Genomic DNA, 18,702 nt, shown 5'->3' on the forward strand with positions numbered 1-18,702 from the left:
AGACACGATCAAAATATATATGTATATATCGACCTTTATTCTTTATAAAATAGAACGAATTTCTATGAAATCGATCATTCGCAAAAGCGTTTTTCTTGACCAATAGTTAATATCTTGGGTATACTGCAGTATAGTGATTTTATGAGAAGACTTACCTGCTGATAGCTTTGAAACACTCGACAAAATGGCGTCTTGACGACGTCGAACAAAATGGCATGTTGGACGGTTATTTTACGAGAACTTTATGGATACCTTAATGACTGTGGCACACATACACCTGTGGATATTATCTGTATATATATATATATATATATATATATATATATATATATATATGTATATGTATATATATATATATATAAGCGTATATATACATATATATATAAAAGTCCATTTCGCGTATGATCACGTGAGTGCTCATTGCACTGACTAGTGACGTGATAAAATAAACTTTTCATCTAATACAGCATGAAGAAATCAAAAGGAGAAATCAAAGAAGTTAGACGTCCACGAATATGGAAAACTTCTCTAAGTATTAATTAGTAATTACATGAGTTTTAACGAACTATACTCAATCAAAAAATTTTATATTAATTATACGCGTTTTAAACTTCTTCCATAAACGTAATTTCTCAGATACTATATATCACCGGAGACAATTACATCATAAATGACCCGATGACTTCGTCATCTGATTACGGTCTTCGCATATAGAATAGCTACGTGTGTATAAGATGTGGACACAGAAGAATGCTCATCAATATCGTATTCATAGGAAAAGAGGCAAGTTCATCGGAGCAACGAGAACTCGTGTCTCATGACGTTGCAGTTTTCGTCGAGGATTTATCGATTACCAATTATAGTCATTTAATCGTAGAAGCTTGTCATTTATTCCGATCGCTTTCCCGATTCTGTTTTCGACCCTATACGCTTCGTTGATAAAAAAAGTATTTAAGAGAGAATCATTATAATAATATTGGGAAATTACAACGTAACAAACACAATGACACCTATCTCTTTTTATGATTAGGTCGTTGCGGTGATGATTCTGATACAGAAAGTGAACCAGGCATACCTCTGAAACGAAAACAACGTAGAAGTAGAACAACGTTCACTGGAGAACAACTTGAGCAACTCGAGGCTGCTTTTCAACGTGCTCAGTATCCAGATGTTTATGCTAGAGAAGAATTGGCTCAGAGAACTGGTCTAACAGAAGCTAGGATTCAAGTGAGTTATTTATTTTTCTTTGAAATTGTTCTCAATAATATTTGTAAACAAAAAGATTGAAACACAATTAAGTAAGAAAAATCAGCAGAAGATTATTTATACTTATCATCATCTTCAAAAAGCGTCACCCGCCTCAACGTCCATCTTCTAGGTCTGGTTCAGCAATCGAAGAGCTCGTCTTCGTAAACACGCAGGAAGCATAGCACATTCTGTACCAAGTTTACCCCTAACGCCCTGTCAATACGCTGCAGCGAGTCACGAATTAGCTCAAATCGCTCAAATACCTCAAATGTCAAGCGAAATACCTCAAGTACCAACGAGTTTGCATCATAGTCCGACGGCTCTGCACCAAACACCGAATACCGTACACCAAGTTGTTGGAAGTGTTTCCCAGATGACCACATCGATGGCTCCAATCCCTACGACGAACACTTTACAAGGACATGCTGTCTCTATTTCGGAACACCTGACTTCCCTCTCTGGACATATGAATAGCATGCAAATCAGTCAAGTGCCATCCATTCAACCTCCAGTTGCTCATGCTGCTCCCACATCTTTGACTCCTAATGCTGGTACCTTGACAAATGTTTCATCAAATCCAGGTTCCTAAAAATACAATATTTCATTATTAATTTATCGTTTTTTAAGGGAATACAGATTGGTCCAGGACGCAGCTCACTTGGGGACAGTTTAATCATTTTCAAGGTAGCGAATATTCGTCGAGTCACGTGACAAGCCATCAACATGCCGCGCACGCAGCTCATGGTACCCATTCTTCGAATACCGCGAATACCGCAAGCACAACGGCCGAATGGTACGACCAGAGTTATGACTATGCCCAACACGCCCAACTCAACTATCATCGCAGCGTGGGTGGAATATACTAGCCGAAGATGCTTCTCGATCCGATGGATAATCTGAAATCGTCGATCGAATTTATTTTTGTACATAATACATTTACGCTTTATGATCAAAACTAACACTGATAATTTGATCTCCTTCTACCTTATTAAATCTTATCTAGGAAACCAAAGCTATATGACGAGACCGTAACAATAACAGAAATTCGCTTTTCTTATGTTCTTTTCTGATGATGTCAACGTTGTTTTCTAATAGTTATCCGATCTCTACCATTGTCATTTGCATATGGATTCAAACGATCATTAACATTGTCAAGAAAAGTTATGATGTTCCGCGTATACATATAATCTATTTTTCCGACCGATTTAAGTGCCTTATAAATTAAAACAGTTTAAAAGAATATGAAAAATTGTTTTCCTGACCTCTCGATTATCAATTCATCTTTCGATTTCATAATCGACGTGTAATCTTTCAATTCGAAATAGTTCACTGTGTAAATATCTATTTATACAGGAATTAGAGATAAGACGAGAATTCTTGGAAAACGTATATCAAGGCAATAAATTTATTGCATACTCATTTTCAGACAGAACGATCTTCAACGTACTACGTCATTTGTTTAATTAACAGATCGGTAAAGAAAAAATTAAGATTCATATAAGAGGACTGACGAGTGCGAGCACTGCCATTTTACAAGCTAGAAAATGTACGCGCTTCAATTGTCGGTTGTGGGGGTAAGTAAATATAGTACCTACATGAAAAATTGCATCGTGATTGTTAACTTTTAAGTACTTTCATTCGGACATTTCGAACAAATTTATCGAACACAATAAGCTTGAACAAGAACTTTCTAATAATGGTTTCAGATACTCGTTGTCCTCGGAAGCGTGAAATGTTCGGTTTCGAGTATTCTCGATGTTATTAACCAGAAAGATACAACGACTCCTTGCAAAGCAACGAGAGAGTGTTTAAATTGCGTACAATCCAGACTATGTATGTTAAACAATAATGGCATACTGGAACAGGTCGCCATTATAAATTGTACTTCTAATTCTAATTCTGCAAAACCATATTGCGATAAGGAGACTGGTTTGTGCAGTAGCATAGCTTCAAACCAATGCCTTTCGAATGAATTCATCTGTCCTTTCGTCGACGGAATATATCCAGATCCTAACAATTGTAGGATTTATCACCTTTGTGCGCAAGGTTATAGAACAACGAATATTTGCCCACCTAACAACGTTTACGACGCACGTTTGCAAAATTGCAAGTTATCTTATTATTCCTATGACTGCACTACTGTTAATTGCAGAGGTAAGGAAGGTCAGTTTTTCGTTTATCCAAGAGACGACCGAATATATGGAAGTTGTGTTGAAGAACGACCATACCTTATTGGACGATGTGAGGAATACGAAAAATTTGATGTTAATTTGAATAGATGTGTCAGAGTTTGCAGAAAACTTGAAAATCAATATACCAATGATTGTCAAAAATATATACGTTGTGCCGAAGTTAGGAGAGGACAATATCAACCAGTTTTGCAATACTGTGCCTGCGATCAAGGTTTTGATAAGATTAAAGGTATCTGCACAACAACAGCAGAGTGTTTGAAACAGAATAATACCTGCAAAACGACAGCACTACTTAGCGATCTATTGGGTCTTCCTGATGACTACGATAAAGATGATGATTCCGTAGAAGAAGAAGAAGAAAACGAGCAGGATCCTCAGGTTTCTGATTTGATAATCAATAATTCGGATAATAAAAACAGTAACAATAATATATCTAATGGTAATGATAATGCAAACGGTAATATTGTGAATGGCAATAGTAACCAAAATAATTCGAATTCTGGAGACGTAAATAACATAAAGAGACGATCATTACGTCAATTCATTATCAATAATTCAGAAAATAGTCATGGTTCGAATAAAGTGTCTAACGGAAACGATGAGGAAAATGGTAATATAGTCAATGGCAATGGTAATAGTAATAACGAGAACGAAGGTGACATAGGTAACGTAAAAGTGAACAGACCTAGTCTACGCCCTTTAATTATTAATAATTCAGGAAATAGTCACAGTGATAATAATGTTTCTAACGGCAACGATAAAGATAATGGTAATATAATCAATGGCAATAGCAATGATAATAATAAGAACGAAGGTGACATAGGTAACGTAAAAGCGAACAGACCTGGTCTACGCTCTTTAATTATTAATAATTCAGAAAATAGTCACAGTGATAATCATGTTTCTAACGGCAACGATAATGATAATGGTAATATAGTCAATGGCAATGGTAATAGTAATAACAAGAACGAAGGTGACATAGGTAATGTAAAAGCGAACAGACCTGGTCTACGCCCTTTAATTATTAATAATTCAGAAAATAGTCACAGTGATAATAATGTTTCTAACGGCAACGATAATGATAATGGTAATATAGTCAATGGCAATGGTAATAGTAATAACAAGAACGAAGGTGACATAGGTAATGTAAAAGCGAACAGACCTGGTCTACGCCCTTTAATTATTAATAATTCAGAAAATAGTCACAGTGATAATAATGTTTCTAACGGCAACGATAAAGATAATGGTAATATAGTCAATGGCAATGGTAATAGTAATAACAAGAACGAAGGTGACATAGGTAACGTAAAAGCGAACAGACCTGGTCTACGCCCTTTAATTATTAATAATTCAGAAAATAGTCACAGTGATAATAATGTTTCTAACGGCAACGATAATGATAATGGTAATATAGTCAATGGCAATGGCAATAGTAATAATAAGAACGAAGGTGATATAGGTAACGTAAAAGCGAACAGACCTGGTCTACGCCCTTTAATTATTAATAATTCAGGAAATAGTCACAGTGATAATGATGTCTCTAACGGCAACGATAGTGATAATGGTAATATAGTCAATGGCAATGGCAATGATAATAATAAGAACGAAGGTGACATAGGTAACGTAAAAGTGAACAGACCTGGTCTACGCCCTTTAATTATTAATAATTCAGAAAATAGTCACAGTGATAATAATGTTTCTAACGGCAACGATAATGATAATGGTAATATAGTCAATGGCAATGGTAATAGTAATAACAAGAACGAAGGTGATATAGGTAACGTAAAAGCGAACAGACCTGGTCTACGCCCTTTAATTATTAATAATTCAGAAAATAGTCACAGTGATAATAATGTTTCTAACGGCAACGATAAAGATAATGGTAATATAGTCAATGGCAATGGTAATAGTAATAACAAGAACGAAGGTGACATAGGTAACGTAAAAGTGAACAGACCTGGTCTACGCCCTTTAATTATTAATAATTCAGGAAATAGTCACAGTGATAATGATGTCTCTAACGGCAACGATAGTGATAATGGTAATATAGTCAATGGCAATGGCAATGATAATAATAAGAACGAAGGTGACATAGGTAACGTAAAAGCGAACAGACCTGGTCTACGCCCTTTAATTATTAATAATTCAGGAAATAGTCACAGTGATAATGATGTCTCTAACGGCAACGATAGTGAGAATGGTAATATAATTAATGGCAATGGAAATGCTAATAACACGAATGAAGGTAACATAAGTAATCTTAATTGAAATTGATATTTTGATAATGTAGGAAAATGATAGATTGTAATATCTACATGTATATATTTTAAATAATATATATATATATATATATATATTAGAATTTAAAAAATGATTTAATAGTTTCCTTTCTAAGCTATAAATAAAAATAAAATAATGTCATCAATTTAATAATTTGATGATTATTTCAATACTATTATCGCTTTATTGTCACATTATTTATCCATTACAGTATAATTAAACACATAATACATTATTTTAATGACAAAGGATCGTAAACTCGTTTATATGTCATCCACAGCAATAAGTTGAAAAAGTTCCCGAGTGAAAAGTCTCGCTCGAAATTTTCTCAACGGGTAAACTATTCATGTTCGAAAATCTAACCTTCTCTTTTGATATTTATTACGTACAACATCACATACATTTATACACGACGATCTTATTAATAATAGTCGAATTATGCGTAATATGTACGAAGGAAGAACCGAATTCGCGTTATCAGTGCATATCGTAATCACTAATTTGGGTTTTATATTGTGAAAGTTTATTCTATGTGCAAGGAAATTATCCAGACTTCGTAAGCCGTTCTATCGTAGCAAGACGATGATCGATTCGAGAAAGGAGTATAGGTTTAGAGTACAGAAGTTTAAAGAGATAGTTTTCCTTAAGAACAAAATGAACGCTTGAAAAATTTCTTTTACGCAGAATAATCCTAATAAGATAGAAGGAGTCTAAAAGAACGGGCAGTTATAATCATCGAGCGATACACTTATTGTCTTATGAACGACGAACGGTTCTAATCATTTGAATAATTTTAGCTTATAGTATTCTTAAGTATCGAAAAGAAAATTATTGTCATTATTTATTGTCAGTGAACGCATATTTCTTACGACGAAGGTTACATTTCTTTCATAATTAATGAGATGATATAACAAGGACGACCGATAGTTTGTTCCTCTAATCTAATTCATTTTAGAAAAAATAAATCGTCTACTGTAGAATCGTAATTGCAGAAGTGGAATTTCGAAGCTTTCATAATTTCAATGAACGGATACCGTACATAGATAAAGAAGCACGAAATCTTAGGTTTACAAAATATTTACATCGACGGAGGATATTCTTCCATTTTTCTTGTCGTTTTTTCGATACTTCGTACATTGCGTATGATCCCGTCATGATGTTTATACGACGATAATTTAATCATAGATGATAATGAGCCAGTAATTATAAATCTTGCATTTAACGATGGGTCTGCCGATTCAGTCCTTTACAAGCTTTTAATTTCATCTATATCGCTGTTATTTAAAATAATCGTTCTAGATTATATTATTTTCTTTTGTAATAATTTAAAGATCAAAATAGAAAGCAGTTTTTCAAAGCTAAATATCTTCAAAGTATCAGTATTTTACAAGTGCAACGTTAGGAATCATTTTTTATACCCATCGCTACTTGCACAACTCAAACTATTTAAACAGTCGGTAATGAAGAGAATTATCGTCTGTGGGAAATAGAACGGTATCTTCGAAAGCCATGGTGACAATTTCCACATAAAGACTGGAGAAAGCGTATTCTGGGAGAGCCAGAACTAAGAATGGGCCTTAACGACCAAGTCGTCGAGTAGGAGGAGTAGTTGGACGTGGGCCCATCTGCGGAATTCTCCCTGAAATTGATCGACGTGTTGTTACACCAGAAACGATTCCTACTTTATCGATACTCACACATACACACATATATCTTATATCTAATCAGTCATAATTTTTATGATCTAACACAGCTTCTATTTTTTGAACTAATCAATACTAAACACCTATCAAATAGTATAAAATCCAACGACGATTTGTAACATTTTTTTCTTATATAATATAATAAAGATTTAGAATAAAAAAGATGATGTACGTTCAAAGGAGATAATCAATCAATTATTACCAATCATCGTTTTGATTTATAGCAACATATAAACTATAATTATTAATCTATACTATTGGGTTACTAATCAAATTAATGCTCGTGCAATCAGAGGCTAAATAAGTATATATATATATATATATATATATATATATATATATATATATATATATATATATTTTTAGCCAGAGACTATGGTGACTCGGTCGTGACAGCTTTTTTCTTCTAACAAAAGAAATATAGGAATAGGGTTAATACAATGAAAAGAAAAAAAAAACATAAGCACTTGGTGAGAGCTTTTCACAAGAATAGAACAAAAGACCGTAGCATCTTGTTGGTTCTGTTCGAGACATTTTATCGAGAAGTCTGGATCGAATGAATACCTTTCGATAATAGAGATAATTATTTTCGCCTCACATTTAGACTCCGCGAACACTTCAGCTTTTAGCTGCCTTCAACATTCAACATCAATTACATCACTGGTATCCAAGAAAACCCTTGTGAAACAATACAAAATAATTCTTCACTATTCATACCTTCCAATTAATTCCATAACAAAGTACCAAGACACTTCTTTCTCTGGATAGGCATTCAAAACAATCGCGACACTTATCCATAAAAAATAAAAAGAAAACAAAAAAATACACGTCAAATATTTAGTAATAAGTGTAATTATAAAAACATTGAGGATGGTATACGTATAAAAAAGAAGGGAAAAAATATACTAAATAAGTAAATACAGACATTGATCCTTTATAAAAAAAAATAAAGTAGCCTTCTAACATAGAGCTACGATCTAGTGACTAGATTCTAGTCAATCTAACATCGAGAAACGACACCGAATGATATACATGTAAATGTTAACACCTATATACCATGACGAATCTGAGAAGACGACACAATTGAAGAGCATAAAGACGATTGAAAGATTATGAAAAGATAAAGAGAAAGAAAGAAAGAAAGAAAGAAAGAGAGAGAGAGAGAGAAAAAGAGATAGACAATTTCTAGGCGGTGAATTTTCGTAAACGATACTCGTGAGATTAGAAATAATATTGATGTTGTTACTGTTGTTCTTATTGTCAATTTCTGTTTCTAACGAGAACGAGATATTGTTTAAATAATTATTTGATATCATTGCAACAATGGTCTACTGATTGTAAGTACGGACAACGTGACGACATCACATCGAAGTAGGAGAAGATTTTGTGGAGAACACGAAGAGAATGAGGCGCACGGGCGAAAGCCTAATGGTCTGACCTGTCGACCAGATACCGGGGTGATCGCGAGAATCGTGCCGCCCTGAGCGATGGTAGCAAACCTTGCCGCGCCAGAGACCCGATATGTCTCTTACTTGGTTGAAACGTCTCGACATATCCCACGGGAAACGAGGTGTCCACCGGTAACTCCAACGCAGCCGACTCCGTTCCTGAGAGTCAGAATCTTGGTTCTTTTTTTCTTAAAATTTTGCTTCCAACAAGGAAGCGAAAGGAACTGTAGATACGATAATTTGAAGATCCAATGTGTCGGAATAGTCGATTTGATTTTTTATTTTTCAAAAATGGCCGAGCCTTCAATCGTTTTAATTGGTTATCGGCAATGGGACACGTTGGATCACTCAAAAACTTAAAACGATGATATAGAGACGATCTATCTATCTATACATTAAATTAATCTATATTAAAGTATGTACCTGAAAGAATCATTGATATTACTATTACAATGTAAGAAATGATAAAGATCGTTAAAATTATAGAGAAATTTTTAAAATCGTCCTTACCCATGAATCTCTTCTCCGTGTTTGGATACTGTCCAGTAAGAGCCTCGATCATTTCCTCGTAATCAAGAACATTCGCATTCTGCATGACGGGCAAAGGATACTCGTTCGAGAAATCTATCTGCCTCTTCGTCCTCCTATCGTCCGAATCTCGCATCAGATAGTCCAATCGATCATCACCGAACGAGCTAGAGACACCATCGTCGTGTCTCTCGCGGGCCAGCTGGTAAAGTTCGAAGGGCTTGTCCTTCAAGGATCGTCCTTGACGGTTCATAGTACGAAGGATCATACCGTAGGGTGGAATAGCATAAGCTCGTTTCATGGAATCGGGCCAGGCTGAATTTCTAGCCAAGGAGGCTACGCTTCTCTTATCTTCATTGTACAAAGAACGAAGAGGAAATCCAGATGATCGAACCAGAGAATCCAGGAATCTTCTCTCAATCGGTGACATTTCCTCGGGCAAGTATTCCCTTTTACCTGCCTGTGGTAGCATGTATGTCCTAGCTAAGGCAGCAATATTCCTTTTCCCTGCCATAGGCAAAGCTCGATCCCTTGCGAGAGAAGCGATATTCCTTTTTCCACTTGGTAATGTATGATCGCGTGCCAAAGAAGCAATGTTTCTTCTACCAGCTGTTGGTGGTAAAGCAAAGTCTCGAGCCAATGAGCCAACATTTCTTTTTCCATGAGGATAATCACGTATCAAAGATTCTATATCCAATTCTCCATTGCTAAGTGTATACTGGCGAAGAATCTCTGGAATATTTCGTGCAGAGTTTTCATTTATTAAACCTTTCAATAACGCTTCCAACCTCTCGTCGGTCCAAGAGCTGTACCTGTTAAATTAATAAATGAAATAAATTCCTCGAATTCGTTTTACGTAGGTACGTATGTTTAAATAGAACGATAAAAAAAAGAGATCTTTCACCTATCACGTTCCTGAATAGAAGCTGGTAGGTCGCCGTTCTTGGCCAAAGTCGCGAGACTTCGTTTTCCCGTTTCGGTTAATCGTTCGTCTTCCTCGACGTCCTCGAACGAACGACCGAAAGGATATTCCGGTAATTTGGACGATTTACCAATCGACGTCAAATGAGCTCGCATCGCTGGATCCCTAAAGAGTTCCAAGTAGAGGCTAACCGGTATACAAATCTCTGCGTCGTCGTTTTCCTCGATACTGAGTGCTTTCAAATGAGCCATGTCGTTACGATTCTTTGCATCTTGAATGATCCGAGCCGTTCGCGAATAAGCTGCTAAATTTGAACTTGCTTCCGGAAGACGCAGAAGTGCGATGAAGTCCTTTTTCGGTATGCATTGATTGTTGATCTCTTCCTCTTGACATACAATCTGTAACAGTAAATCACTTTATATACTCGAGTGATGCTTCGACAAAGAAACTACCTATCTGTTTATTTTTAATAGGAAGTCATTATATGAGAAAATAATAAAAAAAGTATGTAGATATAGCGCTTTATTCTAGATTTAAAAATAGGATCACTAACGAGATTTGATTATCTGTATTATCAAACTTCGTTTTATTAACTGATAAAATCAATTTTAAAATCTCCCATCGTTCAACGGAAGATTTTATCCGTTGAAATGTGTACATATATTTCTCTATCATACAAAGCCCTCTCATATAAGCGGAATCACGTATATTGGAAGAGCGAAGACACTACAGTACTCCTTTCATACCAATCACACAATACAAGATATCGATCCTGTCAAACTTCATATTACACTAGTCTTCATATATATATGCATCGATCGCAAATTGGAAAGAAAGAAACAAAATACATCCCCAATTTTATACATGAACCTTGAAGTCTCACCTGTGAACTTTAAATAAATACGTGAAAGAAATTCTAAAAAGTTTAAATGGAATTTGATTTCTGTTATATTAAAGGAAAAAAAGTAACGAAAGATTTTAATATTTATATCCTGATATTTCACGACGTTCCTCAAAATATTATGCAGTAATTAATTCATATGTATCTCTATTCGCCAAAAGGATCGGCCGACAGCTGCAACGTTATTAAATGACCGTCACAGTGTCAGACATAAATTTCATCGTTTCAACGTTTCGCATTGGTCATACATATTAATGTTATCTCTAAATCGTAAACATGATTTCGATACCGACCATACGTTTCTATCTTCTAAAGTTTCTCTTTGCAAAAGACTTCTATTCCCAAATCTCTTTCCGTTCATTATCGTCAATCAATCGGATTAGTTAATAAAATTGATTCTCCTTCTATTGATATCTCTTAAAATGCTAAATTGCACCTTTTTGATTCTGTATAAATTAATTACTTTCAATGATTAATTTCAATTAAAAACACAATACGTTCACATATATGTGATGATGAAGCTATTACCGGCATTTTCAATATTAAAAAAAGAAAAGTGCTGTTTGTTTAGATATAAAATACGAAAATAAAAAAAATACTTGCAGTGCCTTATTTATATCAATATAAAATATTAAACATTCCCTATAAAAAATATTAGTGTTATTTAAATATAAACTATTAAAAATTCCGATATTATTATTCCAACTCAATATTATAATGATCCTAGAGATAATCTCAAGTTAATGAAGTTATGTTATATATCATTTATATTCACCTATACACACACACACACACACACACACAGAGAGAGAGAGAGAGAGAGAAAGAGAGAGAGAGAGACGTCGATAAGTGTCGTGGTTGCTTACTATCTTGTCTCATTAAAACTCGCTGTTAATCGTCCTTGTCGCACAAGATTAAATGAAATTCCTCAAGTTGTACTTTCAACTAACTCTTGAACTCGACTTATGTTGGAATGCTGAACATTCCTGGAAGTATCGGATGCAATTAACTTATATAAATAATACAAAACACCAGTCAAATATTGAAATCTTTTCTCTTCCTAAATATCGTGATAAATAAATTATTTTTACAATTAACTGGTAATAATTTAAATAAACAATCCGGTAATCCAATTTAAATGAGTTAAGCGGTATAATCTCAAATAAATCTTACTTTTATTATACTCAATGTAATATCGTTCTCCTTAATATTGAACTTGGAAGGTCGAGAAGAAAGAAAAAGAGAGAGAGAGAGAGAGAGAGAGAGAGAGAGAGAGAGATTAGAGCAAAAAAAGTGAAAGAAAAGAAAAAGAGAGTAGATTACAAATAAAAGCTGGACCTTCGAGCTGTGAAATCTCCGACGGGAGGGAAGAGCGACATCGAAATAGCAATAAAGGTAACCAATCGTCGAATTTTCTTCGACTTATTTCCTTCCAAGAGAACATTCTTTCAAAGGCAGCTGACAGGTTTATCGGATTTATCGGTACGATAAAAAGGCGAGTCTTACGTAATTTTATTGTAAGAACGACGAAGCTTTTTGAATTTTCCTCTCTACGAATAAACTTTCGATATTTAACCCTCCCCTAGCATAACGATCGTCAAACAAGCAAACTATTTTCATGATAAACAAAAAAATTTCAAACCTATCGAATCGAGAACATTGATCGATCGATCATAGATCGTCGATCGATTCTCCGCTTTAAATTCGATTTAGAAACGGTTTAATTTTCTATCGTAAATTTCTAACTAACCGAAACTAACCGTTCGTATAACCGCGATAGTAATTCGCTTTCTGCGTAGCATAGCCGGCTTTCATAAATCATCTGCAGTTCATAGAAAAAAAAGGACCGTCGTAGAAAAGCGGTGGTACCGATATATCGACGTGTGTAATACGAAGCACGAATTGGCTTAAAAGAAATCGGATATCAGCTCGTAGCGATGATAATGCCTCGACCTCGTTCCAAAAGAAAAGCTTTAAATTTTCGAGAAAATAGAAAAAAAGGAAAAATAAAGAAAGAGAAAGAGATGAAAAGTGGATACCTATATCGGGATCTATTGAAGAATAGAAAATTCTTCTCTAGCAAAATTCTTCAAAAGAAAGAGACGATATTGTTTCGTCATATTCTTCTGCAACTATAAATACATATATAAATATAGGAGTATAGAAAACACATAAATATCTTTGACATCTAACTTAGCATTGAATTCTTTCAATTGTTATCTTTTAGCGGACGATTTATTCGAATCATTCAAAAGATTAATCTCGGGAGTTAAAGAAGCTATCATTTCTAAAAAATAATCGTTATACGTATAAATTATTATATCCTCTCGTCACGTTCATCGAGCAAAGTCGTAACGCCCACCAGATGATAGGCTTTTCGCACGAACGACCATCGATAATCCGATAAGAAAAAAAAAGGAGCTTGATCAGGAAAAAAGAGATAAAGAGAGAGAGAGAGAGAGAGAGAGAGAGAGAGAGAGAGAGAGAGAGAGAGAGAGAGAGAGAGAGAGAGAGAGAGAGAGAGAGAGAGAGAGATAGGACTAAGTCACTTTATAATGGCGTACCGTTGATACATCGATACGAGACCAAGCCAATCCTTCGAACGACGTTTGGACGTCCTGTAAAGGATGATCCTGCACTATTAACATCGTTTACTTTTCATCGAGTCAACCAATACCGATAATAATATTCACAGAAAAATGTTCTCGCACGAGGGATAAAGAAATATATACATACGTACAAATATATAAATAAATAAATAGAAGAGCGATGGAATATATAATTCTCAAAATATTAAAAAAACTAAAACTTATAGTAAATTTATAGTAAACCAAGTTCGAGAGATTTCTGCATCGTTATTTCAAGCTTAACTTTTTGCAAAATACTCTTGTAGTTAAGCCAATCCTTTGTTAAGGATATTCATTGTTAAATCTCCACTAATTAGAAGCAGCTGTACATGTGGTATATTTATAAAATAAAGATCAACAACATTAAAGGACTCAATACAAATTCTGATGCTTATCATCCCTATCTTGTTCTCGTAAATATAATCACAAGGTTCTCTTGGTTATCTCTGAGAATTAATTCTAATCGATATTGAGAAACATACTAACACACCTATAGACAGGCACACAAAGGAAGAAAGATAAAATAAAAAATATGGAAATTTTGAAAAACGTAAATAGCAAAATTTACAGAACCGACTGTAAAAAGATATAAACAAAAAGAAAGAAAGAAAGAAAGAAGGCACGTCAAAGTTTCATCGACGGAAACACTACTGATCATACTCTTCACCGCTGTAAATGACAACAATAAATCATAGCGCGCAAACCATTCCATAGACAGCAACATATCAGACGACATCGTGCGTCGTTCCTGTGAACATGATTAATGTGTTTTGTTCGCACGTAAAGTTTTGCGAATTGATTTGCGATATTAAAATTACGTGTAGCGTAAACATTATTAAAATTGCGTTTAAAATTACGTAAACATTACGTTTATCGTAACAAAGATAGAAATATCTTGAGCGTTAATTATCGCTTTTATATGTGAATCTAAAACGAAGATAAAAGAAAATTACACATATTAATTATCCTACCAAGAAATTTCAGAGAGGGAAAGAGAGAGAGAGAGAGAAAGGGAGAGTTACATTACTTTGATCCCACCCTATATAGTATTCCCGCTCAATTACACGTACATACCTACCTACTTGAAAAGCGAAACAGGATCTTCTTAGAAGATTCGTTACCCTCCCCTTTGCCTTTCGCTTCGCCTAAGATCTCGTTTAAACGTCAGACTTTATACCTCGAATGTTCCTTTACCAATCCGATTGGCGTGAAAGTCTTCAAGCTTCTTAAGAACGAACGATCTTTGACGGAACTCGTAATTAACTTTCTTTGGCGGTTAAAGCGAAAAAAAAATTAAAAAGAAGTGTAATGAACAATCCTTTTCAATAAAGAACTAAATATAACATTAAATATATACTCGGTTTTCCGCATTCTCGATATTCTTTCTTTTCTACGATTATGTCGAAGAACCGTCCTAGTTTACGAAGAAGTTCTTCGATATTCTAGTAGGAATTCATCTAAGAAGAAACTTCAAGAAAGGGAAACAAACAATTGTCCTTTGGTGCTTACAACCTCTATTGCATTTACCTAACATGGTCTTTATATATTGTACACATACGTACAAAATACATTCACTTGTACCTATACCTATATCTATCCTTTTCGATCTTTGCATAAGTATATATATACGAATGTATATATTCCTTTTGTTTTCTTCATTTAAGAGAACACCAATGACTTCTTCTCAAATACCCATATTTGTGCTTCCCATTATACGACTATTTCTCTGTATACGTTTCAATTTTGATAATGAAATTTTTAATAATGAAATCTTTGGAATTTGTATATAAAGTTCTTTCTTCGTTTTTCTTTTCCATTTTTACAATTACCATGATGTACGTGTAAAAAAAGAAAAAAACCTGCATAATATGCAATAAAATGAAGTTATCTGTATCGATAACTGGTCGAGAAACCGAAAACTATGTGAAATTTTAGAATTCATTGTAACGTATGATAAATTCATTGTAATACGATGAATAATATAATCTGCGAATGATCGGGAAGTCTCCAGTTAAAAGTATTTCGAAACGCTTTATTTGGTATAATGAAGTATAATCGAAATTTGATAATAAATAATCAACGAAAGAGAGAAAGAGAGAAAGAGAAAGAACAAATGAAATTTCTCAAATCCGTTATAGGAACTCAACGACTATTTTACCACTAGCCGAAATCCAAGTCGAAATTAAGATTCTATTTTTAGAAAGGAAGAAAAAGGAAAAAGAAAAGAGGAAGTTAATTGCTATCTATTCATTCGTATAATGCTCACAGCAATCGCGTTGGTGGACGCGTTTACTAGTAATAATTCAAGAGAACATTCGCACGAAATCTCGTGGCTCAGGAGTTCGTAGAAAGAAGCATAAAATTTGTCGAACGGTATTGAACGCACGTGCCAAAAAAGAGATATAAATTAGGATTAAAGTTTCTCGACGATTGTATCTTATCTAACTAATAGGAATTATAGAACATTACAAATATGTAATAATTATAAAGGTTTTCCCTTTTCATTCTTTTTTAAGATTAACAATAAAAAAAATTTTATGTAAAAAAAGAAAAGAGTGGAATATTTTTTCTAAGTTTCTCTCACTTTTTTTAGCCTGAACTTCCGATGATACTAAACTCACACAAATAACCATATATATCAATTTTTCATGAAGAAAAGAATAAGAGTTTTACGATCGAGAGAAGATATTTCGCAGAGAGACAATCTTGCCGAGAGAATAAGTACATAGGTCTTAAAAGTCAAGAAAAGAAACGATAGAAAAGTTTGCGAGAAGACTTAAAAGGAGAAGTTCTTCGCGTCAAGAAACTATTAGAAAGGAAAATGAGAAAGAGAGAAGAAAAGATATATATACAATAGTATTTATACATTAAATTGACGTTGTTAAATTAAAAAAAAATTTTTAAGGACAAAATGGAAACAAAGAGATAAAAGACATGAAGATCGCTTTTTTCCTAAAGATATAACAACGATTAATTAACGTATTCATTCATAATTTTGTTTAAGATTATATTCATATTTATCTGGTTATCAAACCAAAAGCGTAACTTATGTCACAAGCCAGACAAGTGTACACCGCGGTTCGCACAAAGAATCTAGGTCAATGAGCTTAACAGTGATTTTCACGATACTTTAATATTTTACTTATGCTACTTTACTTTTATTTTATGCTAAAATCTATTGAAAATAAAACTTTAAATGATTCGTGATAAGAAAAGGACGTTATCAAAGATCACTTTTGTTATAACTGTGTATTAGTTCACTGATAATCACAAAGGTAAGAAAAAAAAATGAAACGTGTTGAAATGAAGAACCAAATAAATCGAATTTCACTGTAACATTCGCTTTCTCATAAACGATAATAGTAATCACGAGTAATCCCATTAATCGATTCAATCTTCTACAACACAATTCTAAAGTCGTCCAAATCATTAGAATCTTGCAATCAATGAAAATCGTACGTATAATGAACTTAACACTTCATACGTACCATTAATTCGAATCAATGTAACATCGAAAATTCCTCAATAGTTTCTCATACGCTATTCGATGATTACACCCGGTTAAACAAACCATTTGTATGAAATTAAAGTTCACCATGATAGAAAAAAAAAAAGATAAAGAAATCACTCAAAAATCGTTAGAATGATCGAAACAATTTTTGGATGATTCAATACGAACGTATATTGAATTTTTATTAAACTTTTACGCACATAATTAAAAAACAAAAAAGAAAGAAAAAAAGAAAAAGTTTAACTCAAAGAATACAACAAAAAAAAAAAGAAAAAAAATAACAAAATGAATGATATAAATAATTTGAGATTTGGAAAAACTCACCGTTGGAAGAAAAATCGCGTTGACTATGGCGATATAAAGAAGAAGTTTTACGAGGTAGCTTCCAGTGAAGCCCATTTCCGTGAAGATACCACGCGTCCTTTCTACACGGATTTCCAAAAGTGAGTACCGCTTCGAACTGCGTTGCCTCCTTATATAGGTTGGATATTGGCCGCGCAGGCGTTTCGACCCCCCATAGAAATGGGGGGTCGAAACCCCTCCTACATACCCAATGGTGGTTGATATTTACGCACACCTGCATCAAATGATGTAACCGGCACGCAATACACATATATTTCATGCGCTTCTAGCCTTCTGTTTTTCGAGCCAACCCCTGGGAGAGAAATAGATAGAGAAAGAGAGAAAGAGAGAAAAATAGATGAAAGGAGAAAAAGAAAGAGAAAGGGAATAAAGGCAGTTTAAAAATCACGGCCGAAGCTAATATGCGGAGATTATTGCGTGTTGAGGGGAAAAAAATAAAGAGAAAAAGAGATAGAAAAAGTACCAAAATCGTATCTCCAACCTTCTATTTTACAACCGTATTTCATTGGATACACCCGCGCTATCTTTATCTCGTAGATCTATTTTTTTTTTTTTTAATTCGAAACTTAATTATTTGCCAGTAGCAAAGTCTGAAAAACTTCTACAGATTGTATTTCTTAATTAAAATTAAAATAATATACACATATATACTAGATACAGTAAAATCATGTACTCTAAAAATGTCATCTTCGATTTTTATCTTCACAGTATATATGTTTTATCAATGATATACACATTCTAAAACACGTATCTCAACAATACTCGACTGATTCGTAAATGTTAATGAAAACATCGAAGCTAAGATAACTATTTTAAATGCGACATGCACGCGCAGTTGCGTACACTTTCACGACGGCCGGAAATTTGATTTCAAGCGTTGTTTACGTATGAAGAGTATTGGGTATTCGTACCCATTCAAAATGTATATACATATATATTCGCAAACGAATATACGAATCCACCAAACTGAATAATTTCT

General features: G+C 33.9%; 3 protein-coding genes across 9 annotated transcripts in view; 2 read left to right on the forward strand and 1 right to left on the reverse strand.

Annotated features, from left to right (window-relative positions):
- LOC124952444 (protein gooseberry-neuro) overlaps nt 1-2,479 on the forward strand; it is a 28,437-nt gene extending 25,958 nt beyond the window's left edge. Inside the window, exons 4-6 of one of the 2 annotated variants that reach the window (XM_047502330.1) lie at nt 1,031-1,227; nt 1,379-1,799; nt 1,876-2,479. In XM_047502330.1, coding sequence (XP_047358286.1) covers nt 1,031-1,227; nt 1,379-1,799; nt 1,876-2,114 — 857 coding nt within the window. In that variant the 3' untranslated portion in view covers nt 2,115-2,479. The remainder of the gene's footprint in view (nt 1-1,030; nt 1,228-1,378; nt 1,800-1,875) is intronic. The other variant, XM_047502331.1, reaches the window with a different exon arrangement.
- On the reverse strand, nt 409-18,178 carry LOC124952442 (neuropeptide-like 1). 6 transcript variants are annotated; one of them, XM_047502325.1, is made up of 6 exons: nt 17,938-18,178; nt 17,685-17,785; nt 10,304-10,719; nt 9,382-10,211; nt 8,862-9,030; nt 5,872-7,359 (listed from the first exon to the last, which is right to left on the reverse strand). In XM_047502325.1, exons 2-6 carry the CDS (start codon nt 17,757-17,759, stop codon nt 7,191-7,193), a joined length of 1,659 nt encoding a protein of 552 aa, XP_047358281.1. In that variant the 5' UTR covers nt 17,760-17,785; nt 17,938-18,178; the 3' UTR covers nt 5,872-7,190. The 6 variants fall into 6 exon arrangements, 5 of the variants coding, with proteins under 5 accessions (XP_047358282.1, XP_047358281.1, XP_047358279.1 ...); XR_007101903.1 differs by lacking the exons at nt 5,872-7,359; nt 8,862-9,030 and adding exons at nt 409-1,833; nt 1,907-2,144 and having other exon boundaries at nt 17,685-18,178; XM_047502323.1 differs by having other exon boundaries at nt 17,685-18,178.
- LOC124952441 (putative uncharacterized protein DDB_G0286901) lies at nt 2,661-7,602 on the forward strand. Its single transcript, XM_047502322.1, has 2 exons — nt 2,661-2,822; nt 2,955-7,602. The coding sequence occupies exons 1-2, from the start codon at nt 2,793-2,795 to the stop codon at nt 5,706-5,708; spliced, it is 2,784 nt and encodes a 927-aa protein (XP_047358278.1). The 5' UTR covers nt 2,661-2,792; the 3' UTR covers nt 5,709-7,602.
- Nucleotides 18,179-18,702: the final 524 nt, after the last annotated feature.

This window comes from Vespa velutina, chromosome 10, assembly GCF_912470025.1.
Source record: "Vespa velutina chromosome 10, iVesVel2.1, whole genome shotgun sequence".
Lineage (NCBI taxonomy): Eukaryota > Metazoa > Arthropoda > Insecta > Hymenoptera > Vespidae > Vespa > Vespa velutina.